This window comes from Oryzias melastigma, linkage group LG7, assembly GCF_002922805.2.
Source record: "Oryzias melastigma strain HK-1 linkage group LG7, ASM292280v2, whole genome shotgun sequence".
NCBI classification, from domain to species: Eukaryota; Metazoa; Chordata; class Actinopteri; order Beloniformes; family Adrianichthyidae; genus Oryzias; species Oryzias melastigma.
Genome location: NC_050518.1, coordinates 29303926 through 29330462, shown reverse-complemented (window position 1 = coordinate 29330462; position 26537 = coordinate 29303926). Strand labels below are relative to the sequence as shown.

The 26537-nt window shown below is 38.1% G+C and overlaps 3 protein-coding genes across 4 annotated transcripts in view; all 3 read left to right on the top strand.

Annotated features, from left to right (window-relative positions):
- Positions 1–11969, top strand: part of arhgap4b (Rho GTPase activating protein 4b) — a 44565-nt gene extending 32596 nt beyond the window's left edge. For both annotated transcript variants that reach the window (XM_024293514.2, XM_024293515.2), the window contains exons 14-24: positions 1197–1257; positions 1343–1420; positions 3083–3211; positions 4293–4398; positions 4474–4701; positions 7072–7127; positions 7202–7373; positions 7515–7604; positions 7715–7822; positions 8948–9050; positions 10170–11969. In XM_024293514.2, the coding sequence (XP_024149282.1) occupies positions 1197–1257; positions 1343–1420; positions 3083–3211; positions 4293–4398; positions 4474–4701; positions 7072–7127; positions 7202–7373; positions 7515–7604; positions 7715–7822; positions 8948–9050; positions 10170–10358 (1320 nt within the window). In that variant the 3' untranslated portion in view covers positions 10359–11969. The remainder of the gene's footprint in view (positions 1–1196; positions 1258–1342; positions 1421–3082; positions 3212–4292; positions 4399–4473; positions 4702–7071; positions 7128–7201; positions 7374–7514; positions 7605–7714; positions 7823–8947; positions 9051–10169) is intronic.
- Positions 11970–16213: 4244 nt separating this feature from the next.
- zgc:158296 (uncharacterized protein LOC791212 homolog) lies at positions 16214–21316 on the top strand. The gene is made up of 4 exons (XM_024294001.2): positions 16214–16669; positions 17890–18101; positions 18788–18975; positions 21105–21316. The coding sequence occupies exons 2-4, from the start codon at positions 17898–17900 to the stop codon at positions 21280–21282; spliced, it is 570 nt and encodes a 189-aa protein (XP_024149769.1). The 5' UTR covers positions 16214–16669; positions 17890–17897; the 3' UTR covers positions 21283–21316.
- Positions 21317–26031: 4715 nt separating this feature from the next.
- Positions 26032–26537, top strand: part of fam50a (family with sequence similarity 50 member A) — a gene marked incomplete in the record, with an annotated part of 22115 nt that continues 21609 nt past the window's right edge. Inside the window, 1 exon segment of the mRNA XM_024293634.2 lies at positions 26032–26304. Coding sequence (XP_024149402.1) covers positions 26194–26304 — 111 coding nt within the window.

The window sequence follows — 26537 nt, the reverse complement described above, 5'->3', positions numbered from 1 at the left end:
AAGAAAATGAAGACGAGAACACTTTAACCCCATAATGCCTGTTGTTGCAAACATGCGACAAACCACTTTGGCTCCAGAATTACCTAAATGTAGCATCTTTTTAAAAGCAAAAACTTTTTTTATAGCAGGAAATAAATTCAGGCATTAAGAGGTTAAAGAAAAAGAATTCCAGATTTAATTTGATTCCTACTTGAAATATAAATGTATTCAACACACCAAACCCTCTCTGTATAAGACGTTTAGACGAACTCTGATGTTACAAGAACGCTTCAATAAAATTGTATTAATTATGGATTTATATTTATAATTAGGCTATATTATGTATAGAAAAAAACAGTTTTATGTCAATATGATTTTTCTTTTGTTTATTTATCCATCAGATGTTAAAAGTGGGATGTGACTAAAAATGGCGTTTGGTTTTTAGCCTTCATTTAATGAAGAATCGACATTGCATTTTAACACAAACACTACGTATAAACCTGCTGCAAATATTTTACAGAGAATGAAAATTCAATAACATTAAAGCATCTGATTTGTGGAAACTTGATAAGAGAAAATGTAAGAATTTTGCTACAGAAAAGCCTTTTAACAAGGCAGGTATCTCTTAGAAAAAACTGTAGCATGGAAAATACTCCTCTGTGTTACAGAAAAATACACCATGAATCAATATTTCATAAACAAACAAAATGGGATTCATCTTTTTGCCTTAAAAGATAATCTGAGCCTGGATTGAGTTATTTTTAAAACAGCCGTCTATGAAGAAGCCCCTGCAGTGTTGTCTTTATTACATTTTTACTAATCTGATTCAATCACTTTGTTTCATTAAATTAATCATCTGTAACCCAGCTACAGTTACATTTAAGTTATATTTTAAATCTAAATTTCATTTTTAATTGAAAAATAGATTTTCCGAAAACCGGAAGCTTAAAAAAATTACAAGCCAACGTCAACCGTGTACAGGCTGGTTTTTGAAAATATAGCCTGACATTAAACCAGTTTGTGGTCTTAAAAAGTTTGGGGACCACTGATTTAGAACGCCGCTTAGCAGTTCAATCTCTAAAGACCCCATTGTAAACATTAAACGGATTATTCTCCGGGTTTTGTTTGTCTCAGTGCTCACTGTTGTGTCAGATCTTTGTGTTTCTGGTTTGTAATCTCTTCGGTGTCGTCTCCTTTGTCTCCTCTTGCGTCCTCAGAGCTCCGGACAGCAGATTCCTGTGGTGGTTGAAAGCTGCATCCGCTTCATAAATCTTCATGGTGAGACAGTTTGTTTCATCATTTCAGTCAGTTTGAGGACTTGTTCTGTGCCAGAAGCATAAATGACTAAACGTTTGTGTGTCAGGACTCCACCACGAAGGGATTTTCCGAGTTCCCGGATCGCAGAGGGAGGTCAACCTCATCAGAGACGCCTTTGAGAGAGGTAGGAGATCCTCGGCTGGAATCTGGTTTTGTCCTGACTCAAGGTGAACGTTGTGACCTGATAAGTCAGCAGATGATGGTGACCCGCACTGGAAAAAAATCATCTTGTTAAAACAAGCTGCACATATATACAATACAACATGTGTTTCCCCTTTTTTTAGTGAAAATATGAAAATAGAACTAAAAGAATTTGTCTTGGTGAAATTATTTTAAATAATTTGTGATGTTAATCTTTAGATTTAAACATTTGTATTTGGGTTTGTTTTCTTCTGGTAGTTAAAAATATGTCTTAGTGCTAAAAATGAGTTTTATATCTTTAAAGTAGGTTTTATTTATACAGTTTTCACTCAATTATATCCTATTGTCTCAGACATTGGGACTATAAATACATATTTTAGGGTCAAATATTCTTTAAAAGTTAGTATGAGTCAAAAAGAAATTCCAGTTTCCCTAAATAAAGCAAGTCTGTTTCTTGTAGTAAGACAAATCATCTTAAAAAATAAAATTTGTGCCTGAAATTATTACTTAAATAAAAAAAAAATGCTTGTTTCATTTGAGGTGTTTAAAATAAGACAAAATCTAATAACTCAGTGATACTGAAGAATTAAAGTTAAAACAAGTCATTTTTTTTAACAAAAAACAGTTTTTCCTCTTGTTTGAAATGTGTAAATTCAGCACTTCATAACGGATGTTTCACCTGAGTTCAGTCTAAATCACAAAAAATAGAAATTTGTAAATAAAAATATATTTAAATTGCTTGTTTGTTGCGGCCTAAAATGCCTTATTTTACGTCAGCTTTTGTAAAAAGTTGTAATGTTTTTTAGTCTATATTTTTTTGAAAAGCGCCTAAAATATGTTAATTATTAAATAGAATTGTCATTCCTGTATACCAACTCTTTGTATTGAGACGTGCATTAGGAAAATACAGCACCATCACCATATATTACGTTGTTGTGCTTTCATTTAAAATAAATAGAACTGTGAAACCCAAAATGAACTTTTGGTCCTCCCTAATCACAATAACCCAAACATTTGTGCTTTGATTTAAGCACACTTTAGAATAAAATTGCATTTTGCAATGGAAAAATGAAAAACTTAGTAAAAAAAACATCGTTCTGCAGCTTCATCTGTCAGATGTTCTCCTCCTCCTTCAGGTTTTCACACTGAACTTTCCTCCAAAAGCTCGGTCTGATGTTCTGCTCAGCTCCCAACTTCTGTGGTTCTTCATTAGTTTATTCCTTCCAGCAAATTTAGAAAACATCAGTCAAAAAAATAAATGTTTAAAATCAAAATGTATTGTTTTGTTTTCAAACGTAGGATGAGTTTCATCCGGCTCTTCCTGTACTCTTATCCAGCGCAGTATTTCTGACCATGACAGCACAGTTCAGTTCAGACAGACTCAAACTCTGCTCTCTGTCAGTTATAGAGCATCAGCTGTGTTTGAGGCGCTCCTCGTTCATTCTCATAAATGCTGTGGATAAATCGGAGTCTGTGATCCTCACAGTCCCGCCTGCCGTCAGATGTGCGTGGACGCTTTAAAGCAATCAGATGAGAGCTTTACCATAAACACAAAGGAAGTCTTTTCTTCTTGACGAAGCCTTCAGGATGTCAGATGTGACAGAAACTGATCTGAGTCTGAGTAGACCTGTTTGAACTCCTGCAGGAGAGGACCCGCTGTCAGAGGGCGAGTGTGACCTGGACTCTGTGGCGGGCGTCCTGAAGCTGTACTTCAGAGGCCTGGAGCCTCCTCTGTTCCCCTACGACAGCTACTCCGATCTGCTGGAGTGTGTCCGTAAGACGCTTTTCTCTAACCTCCTCGTGTGTCTCTGTGTTTCACTTATACTCCGAGTTATGTAACATTTAAAGATGTTTAAATATAGCCGTTTATGGCAGACACTAACACACAGCCTAGATAGGAAAGTGTCTGCAAAGATGATAACATTTTGATGCAAAATGGAGCAACATCTGTGTTTTTTAAATCCCACTCCGATCATCTTTTGATCTATTTTCAAAGCGTTTTTTTTTTTTATCATGATCATGCTGTTTTTTGCCAAATTTAAAAAGGAAAGTTTTCTGCAGAGCAGCATGATTTTATTAGATTCACGCACACTCCCACTGGCCTACAGCCCCTCACAACCCCAAATAACATCATCGGTGCAACAAAAATGGCGAGCAATGTCATAGCCATCCAGCTATACAGTTCTGATCCAGAGTCCAGCTCAGACCAGGACAACAAAGACCTTCATGGATCTATTTGTCTGCAAGTGGATTCTTCTGTGTTTTTCTGTCACAAATACAGTATTTTTCAAGAGGCATTTTTTGTCTGCTCCTGATTCACAGTTTATATAAAGTTTAATATAAAGTTTGAATAACTTTATATTTATTTTATTTATTTAAGTTCTCCATCAAAAAAACCACAATGTTAAAAAGACCATTTTGTCCCATAGTTAAAGTCTCTTTAGTTGTCACCCACCTACCAGTAGATGTCTCCGCATTTGAGCCATCCCATGGGGGAGTGGTGAGCTGCAGACACAGCTGCGCACCGTAACCATTTGGTGGTATAACTCCCCACCCAACCCCTTGAGTGTCAATCAGGACGGCACTGGGTCCCATTTTTAGAGTCTTTGGTATGACTCCGCCTGGATTTGAACTCACGACTTTCAAGTCTCAGGACGGACATTCTTCCACTAAGCCACTGAGCTTGTAGGCGATAATATTTTATTTACAGCTCAAAATTCTTGTTTTTTTTTTACTTTGAGCTGCACAAATGAGGAACCCTGTCATCTTGATGTTTCATAAAGTTTTACTTCTGAGGGTTTTGGGTGGTTTGTGGGTTTGCCGCTCAGCCTTCTTCTCCTCCCTGTCGTGTTCAGAAATCGACGACGACGCAGAAAAAGCGGCCAAGATCAAGACGATTGTTTCCACCTTCCCGCGGCCCCTCGTCATCGTGATGCGCTACCTCTTCGCCTTCCTCAACCAGTAAGCTGCTTCTGCTGCCGTCAGGGCGGGACTCGAACCGTGACTCGTGCTGAGAGACGCCTGTGTTTTTCCCAGCGTGTCTCAGTACAGCGATGAAAACATGATGCAGCCGTACAACCTGGCCGTGTGCTTCGGTCCCAGCCTCCTGAGGGGCCTGAATTCTGATGACGCCGTCGCTCGGCAACCACAGGTTAATGACCTTGTCAAGACCATGATCATCCAGCACGACGCCATCTTCCTCGGCCAATCAGAGCTGCCGGGCCCCGTCTATGAGAAGCACATGACTCTGGAGCAGGAGTACTGGTGAGAAACTGGAAATGAAACCATGGGAGAAGTTCCTGACTCGAGTTTTTCAAAACCGACAAAACATTTGGTTTATGATTTTGAGCCAAGTTGAAAGTTTTGGCCTTAAATGTTGGTCTGATACAACAAATCAAATAGAAATGTCAACAATTTTCCAAATGGCAGGAAGTGTTGTGGGACTAATGCAAAAATCACAAACCAATGGAACTGGAAACATTTTTTTAATGGTAATATTCAAGAAGAAAAGTGGAAAACATATTAAACATTTAAAATAGCTGAATATGGCTAATTCTAATTTATTTATACATTTTTATTGTGTTAACAAAATTGTAATGATGTCGAGGATTGAAAAAACAAATATGTCAATTTAAATAAAAAGTTTAAAAAGTTTTTAAATAAAAATCATCAATAGCTTTGATGTCCTTTTACAAGATGCAGCATTTATGCTTAAAATCATTCAATCTTTTATGTTCGTTTGCACAGGAAATTACTTCACCTTTTTCATGTAAACATGAAGAGTTTCATTAATACAAGTTTGATTTTTTAGGCTAATTGACTTGCTAAGTCAGAAGTCGTTTAAGGTGATAATTTTGAATAGAAAAGACTTGAAATTAAATCAGATCCACTTGTTAACTGAATTGAATCATTTCATGAAATGTGTAGATTGACTCTCTTAATGTGACAGAATGTTTATCATTTTATTGAGCCTTATGTTTGAGTAAATCTGAACATTTAGAGGTTATTTCCTCACATTAGACCATCTTCTCCCTTCATGATTCATTCTCAATCCCAACTTGTCATGTACGTACTTTCCTCCAAGTCATTTTTTGATTCTTTGGGTGTCCTCAACTCATCGTTTTTCGATATGTTGCCTGTTTTACATTAAATCAGGGGTCCCTAACCCCCAGGTCACAAGCTGGTACTGGTCCGTGGTTCAAGGGTTACTTGGTACTGGGCCGCTAGCTAAGTTAAATGCCAAAAGCTAAAAAAAAGCCAAACAAAAAGACGTATTTGGAAAGTTTCTTCGGGGAGAAAGGAGCCAGTGAGGAACCTGAAGAAGAGAGAGTCTGACTCAGCTAAAGTTAGCATTTGGCTGTTAGCATCCACTTTGGCGTTAAAGGGAAAATCTGCATCCTGAAGTCTACGTTTAAACCAGCTACAAACATTTCACAGAAGTGAACAGTGGTGAACAGAGTCCGGAAGTTTTCAAAAACTTCCTTCAGAAACAAAGCAAGCATGTGCACTTTTCTCTAAGCGGTTCTTGGATCGGTACCGGTCCATGTCAGAGGGGGTTGGAGACTCCTGATTAGGGTATACATTTTTTCCTGTTTGTGGCCCGGATCAGTACCGGTTCACGAGGTTAGGAACTCCTGATTTAATGGGAACAGACAGCACATTGAAAAACAATGAGTTAGGGAGACATAAAGCATCAAAAGTGGCGTGGAGGGGGTCCGGAAAATACATTTATAAAGGATGAGTTGGGAGTTAGAATGTGTTGGCCTTCACCCTCCTTTTGAAAAAACCTTTTTTGTTAAATGTTATTCTAAGTCATCCATTTTTGTTTTTTTTTGCTACAGATTGTAATTTTGTTATTCCTGCTGTTTCCACTGTGATGATGATTGACTTTTTTTTACCCTGGTCTGTGGTATTTGTTGGATTTAACTATTGACTAAATATGAGAACTGGACTGAGTGACTCCTCCCCCTTGCCATTCCAAACAGGAAATACCCACTGGCCCCAAGAACCCAAAATCCCATAGACTTCTATAGAGATATAAACAACTATTACTTAGTCATTCTATTGGTCAGAATAAACATTCTTGCCCTGATAGCTTTTTAACATCTTCTTAATATTCCTATAAATATAAAATAACCAATCAGGTGCTTCAATAAAAGTAGGTGGAGCCTACTGGAAAATCTGCAAAATCTGATTGATAGATTTTGCATAGGCTGCTTTCTAGTGGTCGGGATGCTCACTACAGACCTGTCAATGCTTACTCATGACGTCTGGCTCCAACATGGCAGCGTCTACATCATGAAAAAATGTTGCTTAATTTTGACCTAATTTTGTCTGAGCTGAAGCATATTTCTACGTCACACTCACTTACTCCAGTTCTCAGATACAAACCATGGATTTAACTGCTCAAAAACAGCCAAGTTGTCAGATCAAATCCCTTCAGTTTAAGTTTGATCCGTCTCCTTCACTCTAAGGTTGCAGCCTGTCCTGATGTGTTTGAGTTAATAAATAATCTGATCTAAATTCTGTCTTCGTCATAAAGATCGTCAGGCTGTTCCATCGTTCTGAGGAAGGCTCTGGTGTTACAGTTTAGGTTTGTTTGCATCTGACTGTTAAATTCTGGTCTTTCTGCAGTGAACCCATCACGGAGGAGGGAGACGGAGAAGCGGAGCATCTCCCCAGTGAGGACGGTGAGTTTGGACTCGGACATCAGGGCGGATTCGTGTGGATGTGCTGCCGATAACCCGCTCCAATGTGTGCGCAGAGTGGGAGGCCGTGGCCATGTTCGACTACGTGGCCAGATCTCAAGCAGAGCTGTCGTTTAAGCAGGGGGACCTGCTCGTCCTTCACAGCAAGGCTTCCTGTGATTGGTGGAGAGGCGAGGTGGGAGGGGTCAAGGGCCTCATCCCTCACAAATACATCAACGTTTTGGAAGGGTGAGCGCCATTCCTCTGTATTTCAAAAAGATGGTTCCTGCAAAAGAGGGATCGGTAGAAAGATGGAGGACGTTTGTGTTTCTCTAAAGCGTGCTCTCAGCTGTGTTGGTTGTGTTTTCTGTGCATCTTCTCAACTATCAGGTCAGAGCGAGGGAAGAGAGATGAAGGAGGTGGAGGAGGCAGCACTGGAAACCTGACAGCAGAAGATCCAAACTCAGAGAGCACAACTCGGTACACATCATCAGACGTGGTTTCTAACTCTTTATTTCACTCAAACCCTTTGTTTCCAAAATACATGCATGTGAGCTGACACAAAAAGTCACGCAGCTTCTTCTGAACAGGATGCGAGTGAACAGCGATAGCGCTTCGTTGCCAGGGAGACAGAAAGGAAGTGAGGGGAGCCCGGGTCGAAAGCCGCAGACCTCCCCCGCCGCACGGCACCTACCTGTGTAAGCCGCAGCTCCAGAACTCACTGAACACCTGAGCTTGATTGGGTTCTGAGATAGAAAGTGCTGTCTACCAAGAAAATAAATTTAGATGTTAAAGACCCACTTTGAGGAAAATCCTATTTTGGTGTTTATATGTTCTTGTAGCATTTTTCTCAAGATGGAGGACATATATAAAGAAAACTTAGATTAAAATGTTTTTTTTTTAGTTTTTCTTTATTAAAATCAATTTGAATCAGAATGAAAAAATGCAGTTTAAAAAATGGTATTTGTGACATCAAAAATACTCTGGGCGGAGCCACAATCTCCATGCTCCTCTCCATTCTGATGCATCCACTTGCAAACAAATAGTACGTCTTTGTTTTCCTCGTCTGAGCTGGAATCTGGATCAAAACTGTACTGCTGAATAGCTCCGACATTTTTGTTGCACTGATAATGTTAAGTTTGGGGTTGTGAGGGGCTGTAAGCTAGTGGGAGAGAGTGTAAACAGAGAGTTCTCAGCAACCGGGAGGGAGAAACCACTGAAAATGCTTTTAAAATACCTTAAAAGATAGTCTGAGTGTGTTTGCATAAATAAAAAAAATCAGTTTTTGTTTATATTTTTGTTCAGGTAAACCACTGAATTTATTCTTGGTAACCTCAAATGAAACTTAAATGTCAGATAAAAAAAAAGGATTGATGTCCCTAGGGCTTTAAAACCAGTTTTAAATAAAATTTAAAATAGGTTCAGGTGAAGCTTGACTGTTTTTGAGGGATATAAACAAGTAATAAATAAACCAAGCAGGTTATTCTGTGTAGAAATGTATTTAATAGAAAGTTACGGTTTAAATCTGGAAGTCTACATTAATAATTAAAGTTTTTAGTTCAAAAGGAAACAAAAATACCCAGACTGACCTCATGGTGGCACTGTTGTCTCGCTTTAATCGCATCGGAACACAAACAATGCAAAATTATTGCTCTTTTTGCCTCTTTTTAAAAATGTTCGTATAATTATTTTTTTTAATTGACACTTTTAGTTTTTATTAATTGACTTCAGTTATCCAGTAGTTGCAGGGAAATCTAGTGTCTACAGTCATGTGTCCTCCTTTAGGTTTTTCCAAACATCTGTTTTGGTTTTATTGTCTTCAGGTCTCACGAGCGAAGACACACTTTGGACATCGTCAGACCTGGCAGCTTCAAAGTCTCGGACAGAGCTCCAGTCACTCTGCAAGAAAGACCTCCGGTGGATAAGGTCAGCGGTTCTCTCTACTGTTTAGGATCCACTTCTCTCTTCGTCTGACATCAGCTTTGAAAGAGCACAGGAATGTAGTTGTTCCTCTCTGGTCTATAGCGGAAGTTGAGGACGGGGTTCAATTCTTACTTAAACAGCTGCTATTATGCTAAGTCACATGTACCCATACAGGGTGTTGACTGTGCTGAGGGCTTTTGGGTCATCTTGACTCGCTTGCACTGAGTGGTCTAGACTGGACTGGACCAGACCTGTACAGTATTTTGAGATCTTCCATCTTAAAATTGACATATTCGTACCATTTTTGGTCCCCCGTTGGTTGTAGGTCCATAGCAAAAATAATGGACCAGTTAGGGCGGAGCTACTGTCATCACACAATGAAATCCATTGATTGGCTGGAAGGTTTTAGGACAACAGCAAGCGTCCAACCAGCGCTTTTCCTGACTCAAGATCCAAGCCTAAGATTTTGGGGGTTTCAAAAATGTAAAAACCGTACAACACGCATGTATCTATAAATGAAAGAATTTACCCTTAAAACTGTATTTCAAAGTATTTTTTCATTCCAATTTCGTTGGATCAGAAAACCGGATGCTTGAAAAGGCTCGGACTAATGAAATGGGTGGGGCCAAAGTCTCCCCTCCCCTGTGCACTCCCAGGCCCGCTCACGCTTAGGCGTGCGAGACATGATGAGCATTCAATCCCTGTGCTGTAGGGAAATGTAATTCTGGCTCAGATTTACACGACTGGATTGATCCAATATTGTTTGTTGTTAACTTTTCACTGCTATTGTTAGCTTGAGGCTATAAGTTCCGGCGGGGAGGGAGGGGGCGGTGTTCCTCCAAGCCAATAGTCCCGTCTGCAACCCAAATTTGTATTTCTTTGGAGCTACTGCTGCTGTGCATAAAATATGTTGTAAAAAAACAACAAAGGCTTTTTGATTTTAGCTAAAAACGTCATAGTTAAAGAGTCACTGGAAGCGATTTTACGATTGAAAAAAAAAATTGGTTGGAGAGAGACTTATACAGCTTCTGGTCTAAAAACATTCCCTGTCTTCATCAGCGAAGACTTGTCCTTTGAAACGAAAATGTCCTCATGCCTCCTCGCATCTTCCTTTTGTCTCAGGAGATGATCAACCGTCAGATGAACTCTGTCTTCAAGGAGCTTCTGTCCCGACAGCCTCCGGTGCAATCGTCCACCTCCGTCACCCCCGCTCCGTCCTCCTCGTCTTCAGTCGCACAAGCTCCCACCGCCAAAAAAATAAGTATTTGGTCCCAGAGGAAGGGACCCTTTCAGACTGGCGGACTGAGATGAAGTGAGGACAACAGAAGAATTTACTCTGTATTATCATGCTGTTGCCAACGAGGAGGCTGGTGCAGATCATGGTTTTATTTTTGACACGTGTAAGATAATTGCGTTTTCCATCTCATAGTGCCACAAGTCTCTGTGCCGTGTAGCTGTGCGTCCGGTGTCTGTTTTTTAGCCAAAATGTTGCCCTTTTTTGGTTTGTTTTTCTCTAAGTTTGTGCAAATTTCCTGGAATGGGAATGTGACTTGATCAAAACTGACTTTCTCATGTGGTTGGCCTGGTTCTGGATGTGTGTCAGGATTAGAATTCACAAGCTGCCCCCTAGTGGCAGGTCTTAGAACCGCTTACCTGATGAGTGAACAGAAACCTGATCTAGGGCCTGTCTGGGAGTGCCTTCACATCTTTTTCTCTTCAAACCATAAAATGGACATAAAACTTGAATTTTCAATTGGAAGATATTTTAGGAGCACCGTTGTTCATTATTAAATAAAACAGTAGAACTGTGATAAACAGCTAACATAACCAAATGTGAAACATATTATATAAAGGGATAATTATTTCTTTTGCCCAAATGCCCTCGTTTAAGCCAGTGCACATTATTTATGTTAAAACATAAATGCCTACACAGACTCATAAATACTTAAAACTAGTTGTAATTTAAAGGCTGAGTTACTGTTTTTCTAAATATTCATCAAATAAAGATTAAATCAAAAATATCTGTAAATGACAAATAGATAATCTGACATTTGTGGGTAAAGTTTAAACCATTTTTTCTGTATTCTTTATCTAACATCAAAGATAGATTAATGCAATTATTGGTAAATTAAAAACATCATGTATTACCTTTAAAAAATGTCCTCAGCAAACGACACAAATAGTTAATAAATATAATTACTAAATCAGTCATTTTAAATCTGATTAATATTTTGTTTTAATAAGATGTTAAACTTAATTTGACCAAACCAGTTTTTTGGGGGGTTTTTGTAGTAAAATGACTGAGCAGCAACAGGAGCTACACTTCAGTATGGCTAACAGTTGAATATTACCCATCAGCCCTTGATAACAACATCAGCTGCATTAACTGGCTCTTTCGACTTGAGTTTCACAGAGTACATAAATTCATTTTCTAAACCCTAAATTATTGAGTATTTGACTCGAAACCATTAAGTATGTGTTAGCATTCTCTCACTTTGTGGTAATTCTAAACAATAACCTCCAATTCACAGTCAACATACTGTAGCTATTATGTTTATTTTTAGGGGCGTTATGTTACAAAAATAACTAGATATTTTGACACAACTTTAGCTTAGAAAAGCTAACAAGTTGACCTGGCAGCCTTTATTTTGGAGACCAAATTTATCAGGTGGGATTTGGTTTGTACGACAGAGGATTTGAAACACCATGAGAATAAAGTTGTAAAATTGTAAGGAAAAAAAGTGTAAAGTTTATGAGAAAGAAGATAACAATTTACAAGAACAAAATTATATAATGTGAACAAAGTTGACTTTACAAGAATAAAGTTTTAAATTATGAAAAATATAATGTCAATATTTTACAAAAACAACATTATAAGAAAAATGTAACATATTTTTCTAAAATAAAATTGTACAATAAATTAAAAAGTAGTAAAATTATGATAATTAACTTAAAATAAGATTTAAAAAAGTAAAGTGATGAGAAAGACTTCAACATTTTCATAAAATCGTGTATTAATAATTTTTAAAAATTAATTTTGCAGGAAAAAAGTCATGCTTTTTCAAAAATAAAGTTTAATTTGATGAAAAAATTGTGCATTTAACACAAAAGTAGAGCAAAGTCAATCCGATTTCTTTAATTTTTCCTGCAACTTTAAATCAAGTTTGATTGTCGTCGTTTAAAACTTTCAAAGCTAAATGTAACATTTACAAAACTATGACGTTTTCCTTGTAAAATTACATATTTTTGAAGCACACATTCGCAACTTTATTCTCGTAAATTGTTTAATTTTTTTCTATAACTTTACAACTTTATTCTCGTAAAATGTCAACTTTTTTTATAAGTTAAGTTATTCTGACATATTTGTTTCTTTTTTTCTATTATGGATATTTCATCGCACTGAATGTGCAAAACCACATTCATTAATATAAAACCAAGGAAAAGCACAGTCATTAAAAGTGAATAAAAGGTTTAAATTATTGTTTATATATATATATATATACATTTGCATTGCTTAAGACTAATTCGCACTAAATACAAATTGGAACTCTCTCTGGAATTAAATAAAAAGGGCATTTGGAAGCAAATGATTTACAATAAGAATAACTCTTACTGAATTACTTTATATTTAAACTATTAATGCAATTGATTATTTTATTTTTTTGTCAGTAATATTGAGCATTTGGAGATTCCATATGTCTCATCAAATGGCTACGGTACATGTTATACTTTAGAAACTGTTAATTAGTGTTTGTGTTTTAGGAGGCAACTGTTAGATGAAGAAAATACACAGAACGGAACGACCACACATTCCCCTTTATATGTGATAATCGGGCCTGGAACAGGCCAAATCTCAGGGCTTTTGCAGAGTTAAAGATGGGCTAACTCAGGTTTGGGTTTGACAAAATAGTTATGAGTTTCTCACTCAGGTCTTTGGTTGATTCATGCTGCCTTCCATTTGAGCACCAAAGTTGGAATTTAGTCATTTCAGGAGCAGACCATTCCAGAAAAAGGGTCAAAACTCCCAACATTTAAATCAGAAAAAACTGATCTGGTAAAGTAAATAAACAACATTTTCCGTCTGTCAACAAATAACAACGTTTCCTTTGGATAGACCTTTAAAGTGTGTTTAATTCAAGATAAATGCATTTTCACCCTCTGACTTCCAAATCAAATGGAACGCACCATTATTCCGTCCCTCCAGGATTTTACAAAGTTGCAATCGCTTCAATTTCCATGAATTCTACCAATTCAAGCACATATTTCTCAACAGAAAGCATTTGATTTAGACACAAGAAATCATCAATGTGAAGTTTTTTTTCTCTCTTGGGAAAATTTAACATTATCTGTGCAAAATTGATTAAAGATGCTGTCATTATATATTTTTTTAAAGCTTAAAGTTGCACAAACATGAAAAAATAGGTTTGTATTTAAATAAATCCTTATTCAATAAGGAATTGAATACAGTTTGTGTATTTCTTACTTGTGTGCTCCTAAAAACTGGGGGAAAAACAATGGCTTTAAAACTTTTCCTATGTCTCTTCAGGTTAAAGTTATAATTTAAAATAAGTATTGCAACTTTTATTTGCAACTGTTAGAAAAACGGTCACAAGTTTTGGATTTTTGTGTCACAACGATCGTAAAAGATGCTGGTGAGATCCTGGAGGGACTGGAAACGGTACCCACACCTGAACAGCCAAAAAAGTCCCGTATCAGAGCTGACTGTTTGAACTGTGAAAGCAACAGTGGCAGCGTGGAGCCAGGACTTAAAATCTCCTTTCTCCACGGATTATTGCCCCTTTGCAATGAAGTCTTAAGCACTGGTCATAGTTAAGAAATGCTTTCTGATGTTACTTTGACTTTAATATTTTTTTTTACATCCCTTTCCTTCTGCCTTTGATTTACTTGATTCTTTTTCTGTGACTGAAACAAAGCTGTGTTTTTAATCTGTTTGATGATGCCACAAGATTTACTGTGTTCAAGTGTGTATGTGGGTAAAAAAATATCTGAATACAACAAAAAGAATAAAGTGATGAATAAACGTGTTGTTGATGTGCTCAGACTTCTCCCATCTCAAGCCAAACAGAGCAGCCCAGATATGAAAAGTCTTCAAAGGTCGCATGTTTCCTTTAGGGCTGGGAATCAGTTTTTTAAAATTAACTGAATTTTTATTTTAATCGCAAACTGGGAAAAAATTTATCTCGGTCATTTATTTATTTATTTATTTTGTTACAGCATTTGCCGACCACTTATTAATCCCAAAATGAAATCACTCACAATTCTGTACATTCTGAAGATTTAATTATAATTGAGGCTGTCGGTCAATAAAAAAAAAAAAAGATCACTATATGCGAGAATCTTTACTTAATTTTTATTGTCTGAAATGTTTACATTTATCAAATTAACCCAAAAGTGTAAATTGTGTGTACAAAACACATCAACAGTAAGATAAGCAGAACTCCAAATTAGACGTTTTATTTCTGCAGTGTCACTCCAAGAAAACAAAGATGCTGAAAAACAGCCATTAGAAACGACCCCGCACACCTAAAAAAAATAAATAAATAAATGAAATGAAAAGTTCCGGCTACTGCCTCTGTCAAGCCCAGCTGGTTGTGGAGGATGTCTTTGGCCTTCTTGCTGCCAAGTGGCACCTGAATTGGCACCTGATGGAAGTCCTACCGTGAGATACAGAGCAGTGTGTGAAGGCAACGTGTTCTTCAGGTATTCAACGGGGCTGGCACCAGCAGTGAGGGAGGGGCTGCCAACAACTTTTCCAGAAAGAGCCATTGACTGAGAGAAACCGTCACAAACAGCTTTCTGCAGAGGGAGAAGAGTCTCAGCAAGTCCAGCCTCCTGTCTGTCCAGGGTGAACCCCCCTTTGCCCAGCAGTTGCCAGGTTAGGCTCTTCCTCACACAACAACTTTTCAGAGTTTCTTGCAAGACAATGTGACTTATTAAAATTAAACAACATTTTGCAATAAATAAGACATTTTTCTAAAAATTATTTTGAAAAATGTAAATGTTTCCTGCAATGCAAACATTTACTCTTGACTTAAAATGTTTTCACCAAACCTTATATAACCCAATTACACAATACAGTTGTCTCAATGGGCTTCAGCAATAATTGAAAACATTAAGTCAGTTATAAAATATAAAGAAATGCTAAGCTAAACAGAACAAGCTAAACTGGGCATCCTTGTCCTTAAACCCTCCTTCTCAAAAAAAAAACTTCTAAAAAAAAAAAACCCAATTCCAGGGGGAAAAAAAGGAAGAAACCTCAAGGATGTCCACATGAAGGAGGGATCCTCTGCTAGGACGGACAGGCCTTGTACCAGGACTATTAAAGAAGAATTATCTTATATAACTCTACAACTACATGTTTGAATAGAGTAGCAGATGGGCTTCATCCAGATAGAACTGGGACAGCTGGAGGCTCGAGACAAGCCAGAGGTGAGGTCCACTGCCAAGAACAGGTGGACAGACAATCCACCTGGAATCTGGAACCTCTCCTGCTCCAGGAGAGAAGTGGGAAAGAAGGACAACACATGAATCACACTGCACCAAAAGAGGCATGGAGAACTAAAGGAAAAATAAATGACAAAGAATAGTGGAGTAGATAAAAATAGAGGACAGAATGATTTACTGAATATAAAACCAAAAATAAACATATTTGAATATAAAAATAAAGTCTCTAAACAAACTTTATTTTAATCAGCAATAAAAAAAGTCTTTGCTTGAAAGATGAGATGGTGGAGAGGTGAAGGACACGCTTGGGAGAATGGAGATGAAGTCTGTTTCATTTCCCTCAGATTGTGGCCTTGTTTACTAAAAAAGAATGCTCAGTATTCTCTGATAACGTGATTTGTGAAACTGGACTATGACTTAATCTTTTTGTCATATAAGTGGCTAAAATCTTAAATTAAGGATGTTTCAGGTTAAAGAAAAGTCATTTTTGGCAGCATCTTAAAAATTCTTACATTTCCAGATCATTTTTCTCCCATGAGAGATTTTTGTAAACAAATACTGGCTATAAAATCTGATTATCAAACACATTTGTGATGCAATTTATAGAATGTAGAGAAAAAATGTTGAGAATTCTTTGTGTGGATTAATTTATCTAACAATTTTGCAACATTTTTATTTATTTATTGATGAATTTGGTTTCATCTTACTTGGTAAGGGTTTTTTATAGTTGCTTATTTTGGACAAACCCAAAGTGTTCTTAAAATTGTGTTCGGATCTGGTCCAACTTTCAGTTCCTAATATTGATCACATACTGGACTGTATGTGAGATGTCTGGGAGCGACATTGTTCCAGTTTCTACAGTGATACATCAGCTGAAATGTGATCTTTCAGACTCATCCACTCCTTCTCCTAAAATAACCTCCTTCCCACCGCCAACCAAGACGGACGCACACACAAACAGACCCACACATGTTTAAAAAAAGGGAGGCACTGCACCAAATTAGCACTTGTGCCGTTAAAGTCGAACACTGCGAATGGGGGACACTGACAATAAGCTGCTCAACTGCCCTCAGAGACATTCCAGATTAACACCACCTACTCTGCCCCGTCTTTCTGCAAGACTCTGTTACTTAGACAGGATTAAGATCCCACTTTTGGTGAGTCAGAAGGTTTCTGAGCACGATTTCTTATCAGCTTGTTGCTCCCTCAGCTTGTCTGCATGCGTCGAACAGAAACTAAATCAGCTGTAGAGCAAGATTTGGGTATCAAACAGTTTTGGTCTTTGCAGAACAGGTGGAGGGCGTGCCCATGAAACTATTTGGTAATACTTATATATTTATAGTGAGGTATATATATATATAAATATATATATCAATTTTGTTGTGTTAAAGCAAATGTTTCCGTTTCCTGCAGTTATCCTTAAGAGTGGTGAGTCCGGATGCAGGGAAATTGAGGCTAATGGTTAAAAATTTGCACTTTTCCCCTGAAGGACATCAATCCCCTGGTGAAATTAGCACTAAAATAAGAACATAAGTTTGAAAATAAATGCTCAAAAATGTTCTATATTAAAATATAAATTTTCAGTCAAAATTAAAGCATGTTTTTCTCCAGATTCCATGTCATTTCTTTTTAACTAATGAGGTGAAAAATACTCCACACATCTGTTCCCAGTTTAGCCCTTCTGTCAAATTTTAAAACCCTTCATGGCCCCAAAAAATCCCCAAATGTTCATCCACCCCTGTTGTGGTGAATTTAACTGCAGCCACAATATCTTTCACCAGGAACCACCATTTACCCGCAGCAGAACAGATTTGTTTGAAAGTTTTTGCGGCCCTGTCCAATGCCAAATTGCCACAGCATATTGCTGAACATGACTTAAAAAATTAATTTGGACCTAATTATGAATTTCTTAAAATGTATCAAAACCAGGGCTGCATGGTGGCGCAGGTGTGACTATGAATGTGTGATTGTGGCCGCTGTCCAGGGTGAACCCCCCTTTGCCCAGCAGTTGCCAGGTTAAGCTCTGGCAGCCTTAAAACCCTATCAGCGATCAAAATGGATGGATGTGCTGAAACATAAACAATGAGGCAACAAAAAGGGCAGCATGTGAAGCATCTAAGCAAACCTCTACTCCTGTCTGTTTGGAGACGGTCAAAGGGACACCCCTCATCCCAAGAGTCACCTTGATGCCCCAGCCTGCCTTTTTATGGTATTCTGTAGAAGACTGTTAAGCAGAGCGGTTGTAAGCGGGTCTCATGGATGCCCTTTCATCACAGTCTCCAATTTTATCTATTTGTTCCAAAAAGCCTCAAGCCATGTCATTTGTTCTGATTCAGTTTCCTACATTTGGATCCTAAAACCGTCTTTGTCTTGACAGAAGTGAAGATGATGATGGTGAAAGACGACTGCTTGGTGGAGTGTAAAATTGACGACAGTGATGAAGAACAGATAAACACTCCTCCTCCTCCTCCAGAATTTGCCTCCAAAGCTCCGACACCCAAACCCCCAACTCCTCCCCCAGAACATGCTCCTCCCACTCCCACCTGCCCAGTCAACAGAGACCCAAAAGGCATCAACAGACACCTAAAGGTCCAACTTTTCCTTTTCCCTCTTAATCTGCTTAATTGTTTTAGGTCCAGATGCAACAATGTTTCAGTGAAGGGTTGCATCACTGAGCTGTTTCTCTGTGGTGTACCTCAGGGCTCCATGTTGGTCCCATTCAAATTTAATATTTTACTCTCACACAAAGGAAACAAGAGAAAAAGAGGTGACTCTACAGTTTGTTTATCGGTGGGGTCACAGTTAGATGTTTTTGTGGGGCTGTATCCTTTAAGTGCAGAAGTCAGATGGTTCCATAACGAGGCTGAATTTAAAACAAACTAAGCCACAAAAATAATTTACTTCTAAGACCTGAAGACTTTAATTCTAATAATTTGGGCAATTTTTGCCTCAAGTGGGAAAATGTGTTTTCTGAGAAGCTCAAACAGTGCATTGTCAGGTGAAAAGGTCAGAAACATTTTTTGTGGTATATCTTTCAACTCAAAGGTCATTAAATTCAGAGAATAAGTCATATAGAGATAAGGTGAAATGTAAAACTCAGCTGAATAAAATGTTACTCTACAAATTCCAGCCAGACTTTACTGATCTGAATGTTTTTAAACTGCTACAATATTTCCTCAGTTTTGTCCTTTGAATGGTTTAATAATAAAACAAATGTAGTACAGCTTGTTATGGTCCTGACTCCTGCTGTGTTCTGTCGGGTTCTCTTGTTCCAGGTGGATGTCAGTGATGTCCTATCAGAGCCCACAGCTCCTCACAGCGTGGCTGGAGTGTGGACCGTCAGTGTCTGGGGCTTTGAGAGGACTCGAGTGTGGACGTACCGCTGCCTGACTTTGCTGCTCGCCGTCCCCATGGCTTTTGTGTATGGGGTTTCCGTGGCTGTTCTCGCCTCCCTGCGGGTCTGGTGGGTCCTCGAAAACTCTGTCAGACCGATTCTGAAATCTTCTCCTACCCTTCCATTTGTATGAGTGTTTGAAGGGGTAGGGTTGTCTGAAATAGTTCTTTTAAGAGTTAACCATCCTGGCGGAGGGATGCAGAAACTTCCGCCGCCAGGGTAAACCGCATTGTGCTGTGCCGCGAAGGAGAAGTCTTCACGTGGGTATGATCTGAAGCACAGTTCATATTTAATTGTAAATAATGAGTTTGTTATAAAACCAACATCATCATGCATTTCCGACCAATAGTAGCTCCACGCTAACATAACTGACCAGCGACTACTGATGCGTCGAGTGAGCAGGAATTTGAAGATGCTGGCTATGTCTGAATTCCTTCCCCACTCACTCTATAGTGCACTGTATAATGGGTTTGCCATTTTCTAGTGCAGTTTTTCAAAAGTCTTTGCGAAAAACATGCTTGCTTCAATGTTCACATTAGTGAATATAGACCACAATGCATTATGTGTGAACAATAGTTTGCAAAAAAAAAAAAAGTTTAAATATATTTTTTTAATAAACTATCCACATTATCATCATCTGAACACAGTGGACTCATAAGTAGACATCATGAAATGTTTTAGTGGTTTGATTTTCACTTAGTGGAGTTTGTGGCATCATACCTGGTGTTAAAAAAAGACAGTAAAGTAGTGAGCATGGAGTCTGAATTGCCTTTAAAATCCAGTGCACTATGTAATCCTGCACTATATAGTTTTTTATTAGTTAGGGATTAGGGTGTGAATTCAGACATACCCATAACTCTTGGGTATTTGGATTCAACCTCACAGTCAGCATGACCAGAAGAAAAACCTAGTATTCTTTGTAAAACTTTTTTCACATGGAATTTTTTTTTTCAGATTTTATGGTAAAACTGACTCCTGAAATCTGATCATCATTCACCTTTTTAGGACTTTTAAAAACTAAAATTAAAAAAACTAACATTTGTCGAGATCTTCAAGATTTGGAGCCAGTACCTGTCCTCTCTGTGGAGGTTTTTTAGCATAATTTTGGCAGATTAACAAAGGTTGAAGATATTTCTCATTTTAAAAAATGGCATTTCAATAAAGCAAAATTTTTATAGTTAAGTTTTCTATGTTTCCTTATCCCGATGTGATGCCCTTTATCATCCTTCATCTCTGTGAAGTCTTTTTATTCCTGAATCTGTTTCTTTAGGAGGGTTTAAGAGCAGGGATAACCCGTTTTATTTAGTCTGTTACCTCTTGTTTATATTTTCTTCCTGACCTGCTTCTTCAAAATTACCAGCGTGAAGCCCAATGAGGCAATTCTTTTGTGATATTAGGCTATACAAATTAAATTGAATTGGATGGAAGTGAAAGACTTTCGACTCAGACAAAAACATATAAATGGAGCACATCTAGAAAAGGTCTGGAGATGGAGAACCCTTCAGATTAACAGCAAAGAAGACTCCAGCCTTTAGAGAGCTGATTAAAGCTAAGCTGCTGCTTTTGGAGTTTAAGTAAACTAAAGATGAACACAACTAAAAACTGTGTAAATAAATTGAATAATTGAAATTGAAATGCTGCTATGACTCAAAAACACACAAAAAATGTCAAATTACAAAGAAATTTATTTTTTAATTGTTTAGATCCTATATTTTTTTTGTCTGCCATAAAAATTTTAAATAAAGAAATGGTAACTACTTTAATCTAATTATAGGTTTGCAAAGTATTTGATTTGCATTTCTATTTTTCTCTTTTATTCTCTTTTATAAAGATGCATTTAACTGCATTTAAATGGTTCAACTCACAATTTTCTGACAGTTTTAAGTTGGTCTGCATTCATTTTTACTCACACACAAATGTCAGTCTTTAACCTATTTTTACCTTCAGAGCTTTGTTTTATTTTTAGGAGTAGCAGTAACTTCCTCTCGTTCATCTCTTCACAATCAGCGCATTTTAAAAATGTAAAGGGTTATTGTTACGTTTTAATTTGGTAATTCCTTTTTCTTTTCAGTTTGTAGTTGTTTTTCGTTCCTTGTAAAGAACTTTGATATGATCTTGTGACTAATTCCTGAAACAACATACAACAACACGACCTGCAGGTGTGTGATGCTCTCATTTGCTTTCTGCTGTCTCTGCAGGTTTCTGGTTCCTTGCATTCAGCTGAGCAGCATCTTCCTTCCCTGCCTGCGGTCTTTGTGTTTGTGTGCGGTAGACGTCGTTGTGTCTCCTTTTTGTGTGTCCCTCGCACTCTGCTGCAGTCAGATCTTTGTAACTCTGACGAGAAAAGACAAACTTGAGAGCAAGGACTCGGTATGACTGATTATTGTCCATGTGGGAGTTATTCTCAATAAACATGTTTTGAAAGTGAAAATAAAGTTCTTATAGTAAAATCATGAACTTGAAATTATTGAGCTTTATTTGTGCTGTCATTTGTAAAACATGCAGAAATTAGTGTGTGTCATAAACTGTTTAAACATTGTCATAAACTGTCGTCAACATTTATAAAACAGGATAGTTGTAAGGGAAAGACTTGAAATTCAATATCAAAGTAGTTTTCTTTTCAATGACAGAAACAATTAACTAAAATAAAAATTAAAAAGTTAGATTTTTTTTTCATAAATTTTTTTTTGCCAAAATTAGCAAAAATCTGGTATTTTGAATCCAGCGTTTTATCAGTCTTTCTTTGAAATGAAACTTGATGGATTGTTTTCCCTTTCTTTGTCAAATAAAAAAAAAAAAATTCTTGGAATTGCAGACAAATATAGTTCCGAACAGAACGTCAATAATTGTGGCAAAATTAAGTGTTGCTTCATAGATGATCCATCCAAATATCAACCACAACATCTGAGAACAGATCAGTTTCCAAGGTTGTTCCCCATGCTTACCTGACTACGGTTAAGATGAATGGTGACCCTAACTTTGGTGTACATCAACAGATTCAAGGATTTCTACCATGTAGGTCAACCCAGCAGTGGAGGTTGGAGTTAACCCAAACACAACAGATCAGAAGTAAAACTTATGTTTGTGATGATTTGGTTTGGGTCTATTCCGGTGACCTTCCTGGCAGAACCCTCTGCATTTACCCGGACTTGGGACCGGCACACAGAGACACTGGATTGTGTCCCTGGTGGTTGCATTATTCTGCCAAAAAATGGCATTTGAAGAAACCAAATGCCATTTTTTGTTGTAGTTTTGTCCTCAGCCTGCTGCCCAGTCTTTTTTTTAAAACAAGACTGCCTACATTAACCTTTTGAAGGCTGTTACGGCTGTGGCCATATTTGGTCTTGTCTTTCTTTTTGGTGCGGTGTATTTTTGTCAGAGTGGGACTCCTGTGTGTTTGTGGATCTTTGTTTGTGTGTTTTTCTGTATTTGTTTCAGGTGTGGTGCTGGAGGTGTGGCTCCCCATTGGTCCAACCTGAAGGAGGGGAGCCTTCAAAACCACCGCTTGGACCTTCAGCCCACGAGAAGGGAGCTGGGCTGCAGCCTGTCCCCACTGCAGCTCAGTGATCTTCTCCACCTGCTTTTGATTTGCGCACTCTTTGTAGTTTCTTTGTTAATTTGGTTTAGGTCCCACTCTGTGTTTAGTGTTGGCTAGGTTAAGTTAAGTGAAGCTGTAGGGGTGAACTGCCATTTTATCTAGTAAATCTTTTCTCCTGTTTCTGTTAGTCCAGGGAGGTTAGTGTTTGTCTTTCTTTTACCTTTTCTTCTGCAGGTAAGCTCCCTGGGTTGAGATTGTTGGGGTTTTGTTTGTTATTTTGGCCTTGGTTCACCCTGAAGCCTTTTGCTTCACATTTAGTTATTGTTTTAGTGTTTTTGTCTTGTAAATAAATGTGTTACTTTTTATGGAGAGGTATGTTGTGTTTTTGTTACACATTTCTTCTTTAATTTAGCATTTGAAGAAACCAAATGCCATTTTTTGTTTTAGTTTTGTCCTCATCCTGCTGCCAGTTCTTTTTTTTTAATCAATGCTGCGTACTTTAACCTTTTGAGGGGTCCTAGACCTGCCGGAAACCAGGAACCCTTCTTGGTGGAGCTCCCTGATGCTGTCTAAGTGCAGCTCTGTGTTGTTGGAACCTGCTGGGCATTTGTCTGCATCCAGAAGTTTCCTCCAACACAGGCGGACGTGCTAGTTTTGGAGCAGGAAGCTCTCTTTGAGCAGCTCTGACAGGAGGCTGAAGGGGGGACCTCAAAGCAGCTCTCTGTGCTTGTTGAGCGTACTTTGAGGCTTTGCTTTTCAGGGTGACGTTTTCAGCCAGAACTTCTTCATACTCTTTTCTTGCAGCAACGACTTTGACCTCCAGGTCTTTTTGGTCCAGAATCTCCAAACTTCTTTGCTCCACCTCTTTAGTGAGGTTAAAGTTTTGTCTCTTCAGGTCCTTAATGTTTGTCTCCAGATTTCTATATTCTGTGGAGACTCCTTCTAATTCCTGCTTCATGACCTGGAGGTTCTCCACTTCCTCCAAAAGCGATTTATTGCGCTCTTGGAGTTGGCCGATGTACTCCGTGGTCTCATTAAATTTCTCGGTCATGGGCCTGAAGTCCTCACATTGCTGAGAAAGAGCGCGGATCTGTTGCTTCAGGGATTTGAATTCCGTCTCTACAACCTTCCTATCAGCTTGCAGAGAGGAATACTGAAGCTTCATCTCAGCGTCTTTCTCAGACTTCTTCTGCAGAGCTGTGAGCTCTTCTCTGAAGACGGCGTTTTGTTTCTGCAGAGACAGAAACAAATCGGATTCTTCTTTGAATCTGTGCTCCAGCTCATCTGCAGAACTACGTTGTGATGAATGTAGCTGAAGAATCTCAGCTTCAAGGATGGAGTTCTCCTCCTCCAGAGACTTGGTTTGGGCGAGGATGGAGGCAGAACGTTGTCTCATTACTGCCTCCTCCTCACGATGTCTGTGGAGGTCTTTCAGCTGGTTCTGGAGGGTGAGGTTTTTCTCCTGCAGTGTCTGGAGGTGATCAGTGTGGTCTTTCAGCTGCTGCTGCAGAGGTTCCAGGGCCACGATGGTGGCTTGGACCTTCTGAACCTCTTTCTCGAGATCTTGGTTCTCCTGGCTGACAGATTCGGCCGTGACCTTGACTCTCATCAACTCGCTGGACAACTCTTGAGGATCCCAAACTTTCATCTGGAGTTCCTGAAGAGTTGCCAGGAGGTTGGTGTTAGTCTCAGTCAGCTGGTCGATCTCTAGCTGCTGTTTCCTACAACGCTCCTCCAGGGGTTTTTGCTCCTGGATTTTTTTGTTGATGCGCTGCAGGTCTTTTTCCAGCTTCTTGGACAGTTTAGTGGCTGATTTCTTTGCCTGGGAGAGTTCAGCGCAGGTTCCTCTCAGGTTTTTCTTGCCTTCCAGCTCAGCGGCGAGGGTTTGCAACTGGCTGGTCAGCGAGGAATTTTGCTGGACTCTCTTCTCAAGTTTGGAGAGATTCTGAGCGAGGAAGCTCTCCTCAACCCCAGAATCTCCAAAACGACGGAAGAACATTTTAAATGATGATTTTCAAGGTAAATGTGAAAATCTTTAAAATGTTCTGGATAAGAGATGCAGATTTTTGTAGCGAGAAAAAAAATCTGCGAGTTCCTCAGTGTAGGTCGAAGGTACTTGACGGGAATGCAAGGCTTCTAGTAGCTGGGGAACAGAACGTATGCTCTCTGGTGTGAACCAAACGGGCAATGAGACACAACTGAATCTGGGTTCTACTTATAGACTTCAGATCAAAGAGCATGACAACACTGTGTGACATCACGTGCTTGTCTGTGGCCTGATTGGCCGGTTTAAAGCTGGCTCCTGATTGGTCATTAAAAGCTGGCTCCTGATTGGTCGGTTAAAAGCTGGCTCCTGATTGGTCGGTTTAAAGCTGGCTCCTGATTGGCCGGTTAAACCTAAGGCATTTTGGATTTAATTGCTGTAAATGTACATTTTGCAACAAACACCTTGAAACAACAGAAGATTATTTTTTTCGACTGTATGTTTACTTCCACATTTCGGGAGGATTTGTTTCATTGGTTCATTAAATTTCAGCATACCCCTCAACTTAAAAAATCAAATATTTTGCTTTGTTTTATTGTTAAAAATAAATTGCACAATATAATAATTAACAAAACAATAATTCTTGGTATTTTGTATACACAATACCAACTTTGAAAAATCCATACAAAATTTCACATTACAACTTTGTTTCTCATGTGTTAAACAAGTAAAAACCAAAATTGCAGTGAATAAAAGTATAGGACTAAGAAAATCTCTTGCTTATGCTAATATTGATATTAGTTTTATTGTTGTTATTGTTGTTGTTGTTATCATTTTTATCATTATCCTTTTTTTTCTACTCCACATCCCTTGTTCATCTGTTGTTTGAGTGTGTTTGTTATTGTATTGTCCTTGGAAATTGTTGATAAAGGCATTCATATTTTTTTTAAAACTAACCAACTTCTGTTTAAATCATGGAAAGGAGCTCTGTCCAACATCTGTCTACAACGGGATGCTTGTCAAAATATATGCTCAGCAATTGTTTTTTCCTATATATTAAAAATTAAAGAAACAAGTCTTTTTCCTGTTCTTTATTACGATGATGATGATGATTATCATTGTTTTTATTATTCAAAAGAAACTTGAAACATAGTAAAGTACTCAGACATCTTGCCATATCTATTTTTAAATAACATTTACGTTTTATTGCTTATTTTCTTGATCATTTTAAACTACTTTTTACCTTTCATTAAAGATCCCTCCAGGCTAAACTAAACTACGTTGGGATCTTTTTTGCTGTCCTTGTTGCAGACTCACAAATGAACCTTTTTTGTCTTCAACCAAATAAAGCTAAATAAGTTAAAGACATTACATCAGGAAAATGTTTTTGAATTTTTTATTGAATTTTAATGACAAATTAGTTAATCTTTTGGGCATTTTTGTATTCAGTTAAATTTTTGAATTTTTATTCTGAGTAGTAAATATAGACAGTTTGGTTAAAATGATCAAATATGTTTTTCAAAATAATAAATATTTACAACACCGTGAGTTTGTTGTGAGAAGTCATAATTCCGATTTTTCCCAAAGACTTGAAGGCATCATGTGGCACTGCGCCTGCGCGGCCGCCATTTTTCTTGTTTGGAAGCCGTCCGGCTGTGTATTGAAGCTCTGGAAAATTCTGTCACTTTTTGATTAACTCTCGTGCTAAAGCTTTTTGTTCCTTAGTTTTTTTTTCTTGAAGGAAACTTCAAACTTCAGGTGGAAAATGGCCCAATACAAAGGAGCTGCCAGCGAGGCCGGGAGAGCCATGCAGCTGATGAAGAAGCGGGAGAAAGAGCGAGAACAGCTCGAGCAGCTGAAGCAGAAGATAGCAGAGGTCCGTCACTTTTTTGATCCTCGGTTCTCGAACTTCAATTGAAGGAGGTCTCTTTCTCACTTAAGTGAACGATGACTCGGCTGGAAAGTGTCAATTAAACCAGTTTTACTGTTTAAAACCATTTTTTAAAGAACATACTTTGTAACGTTTCTTTGTAGATCTGGAGAAAGCTTATGACAGAGTGCCCAGAGAGGAACTATGGTATTGTATGAGGAAGTCTGGAGTGACAGAGA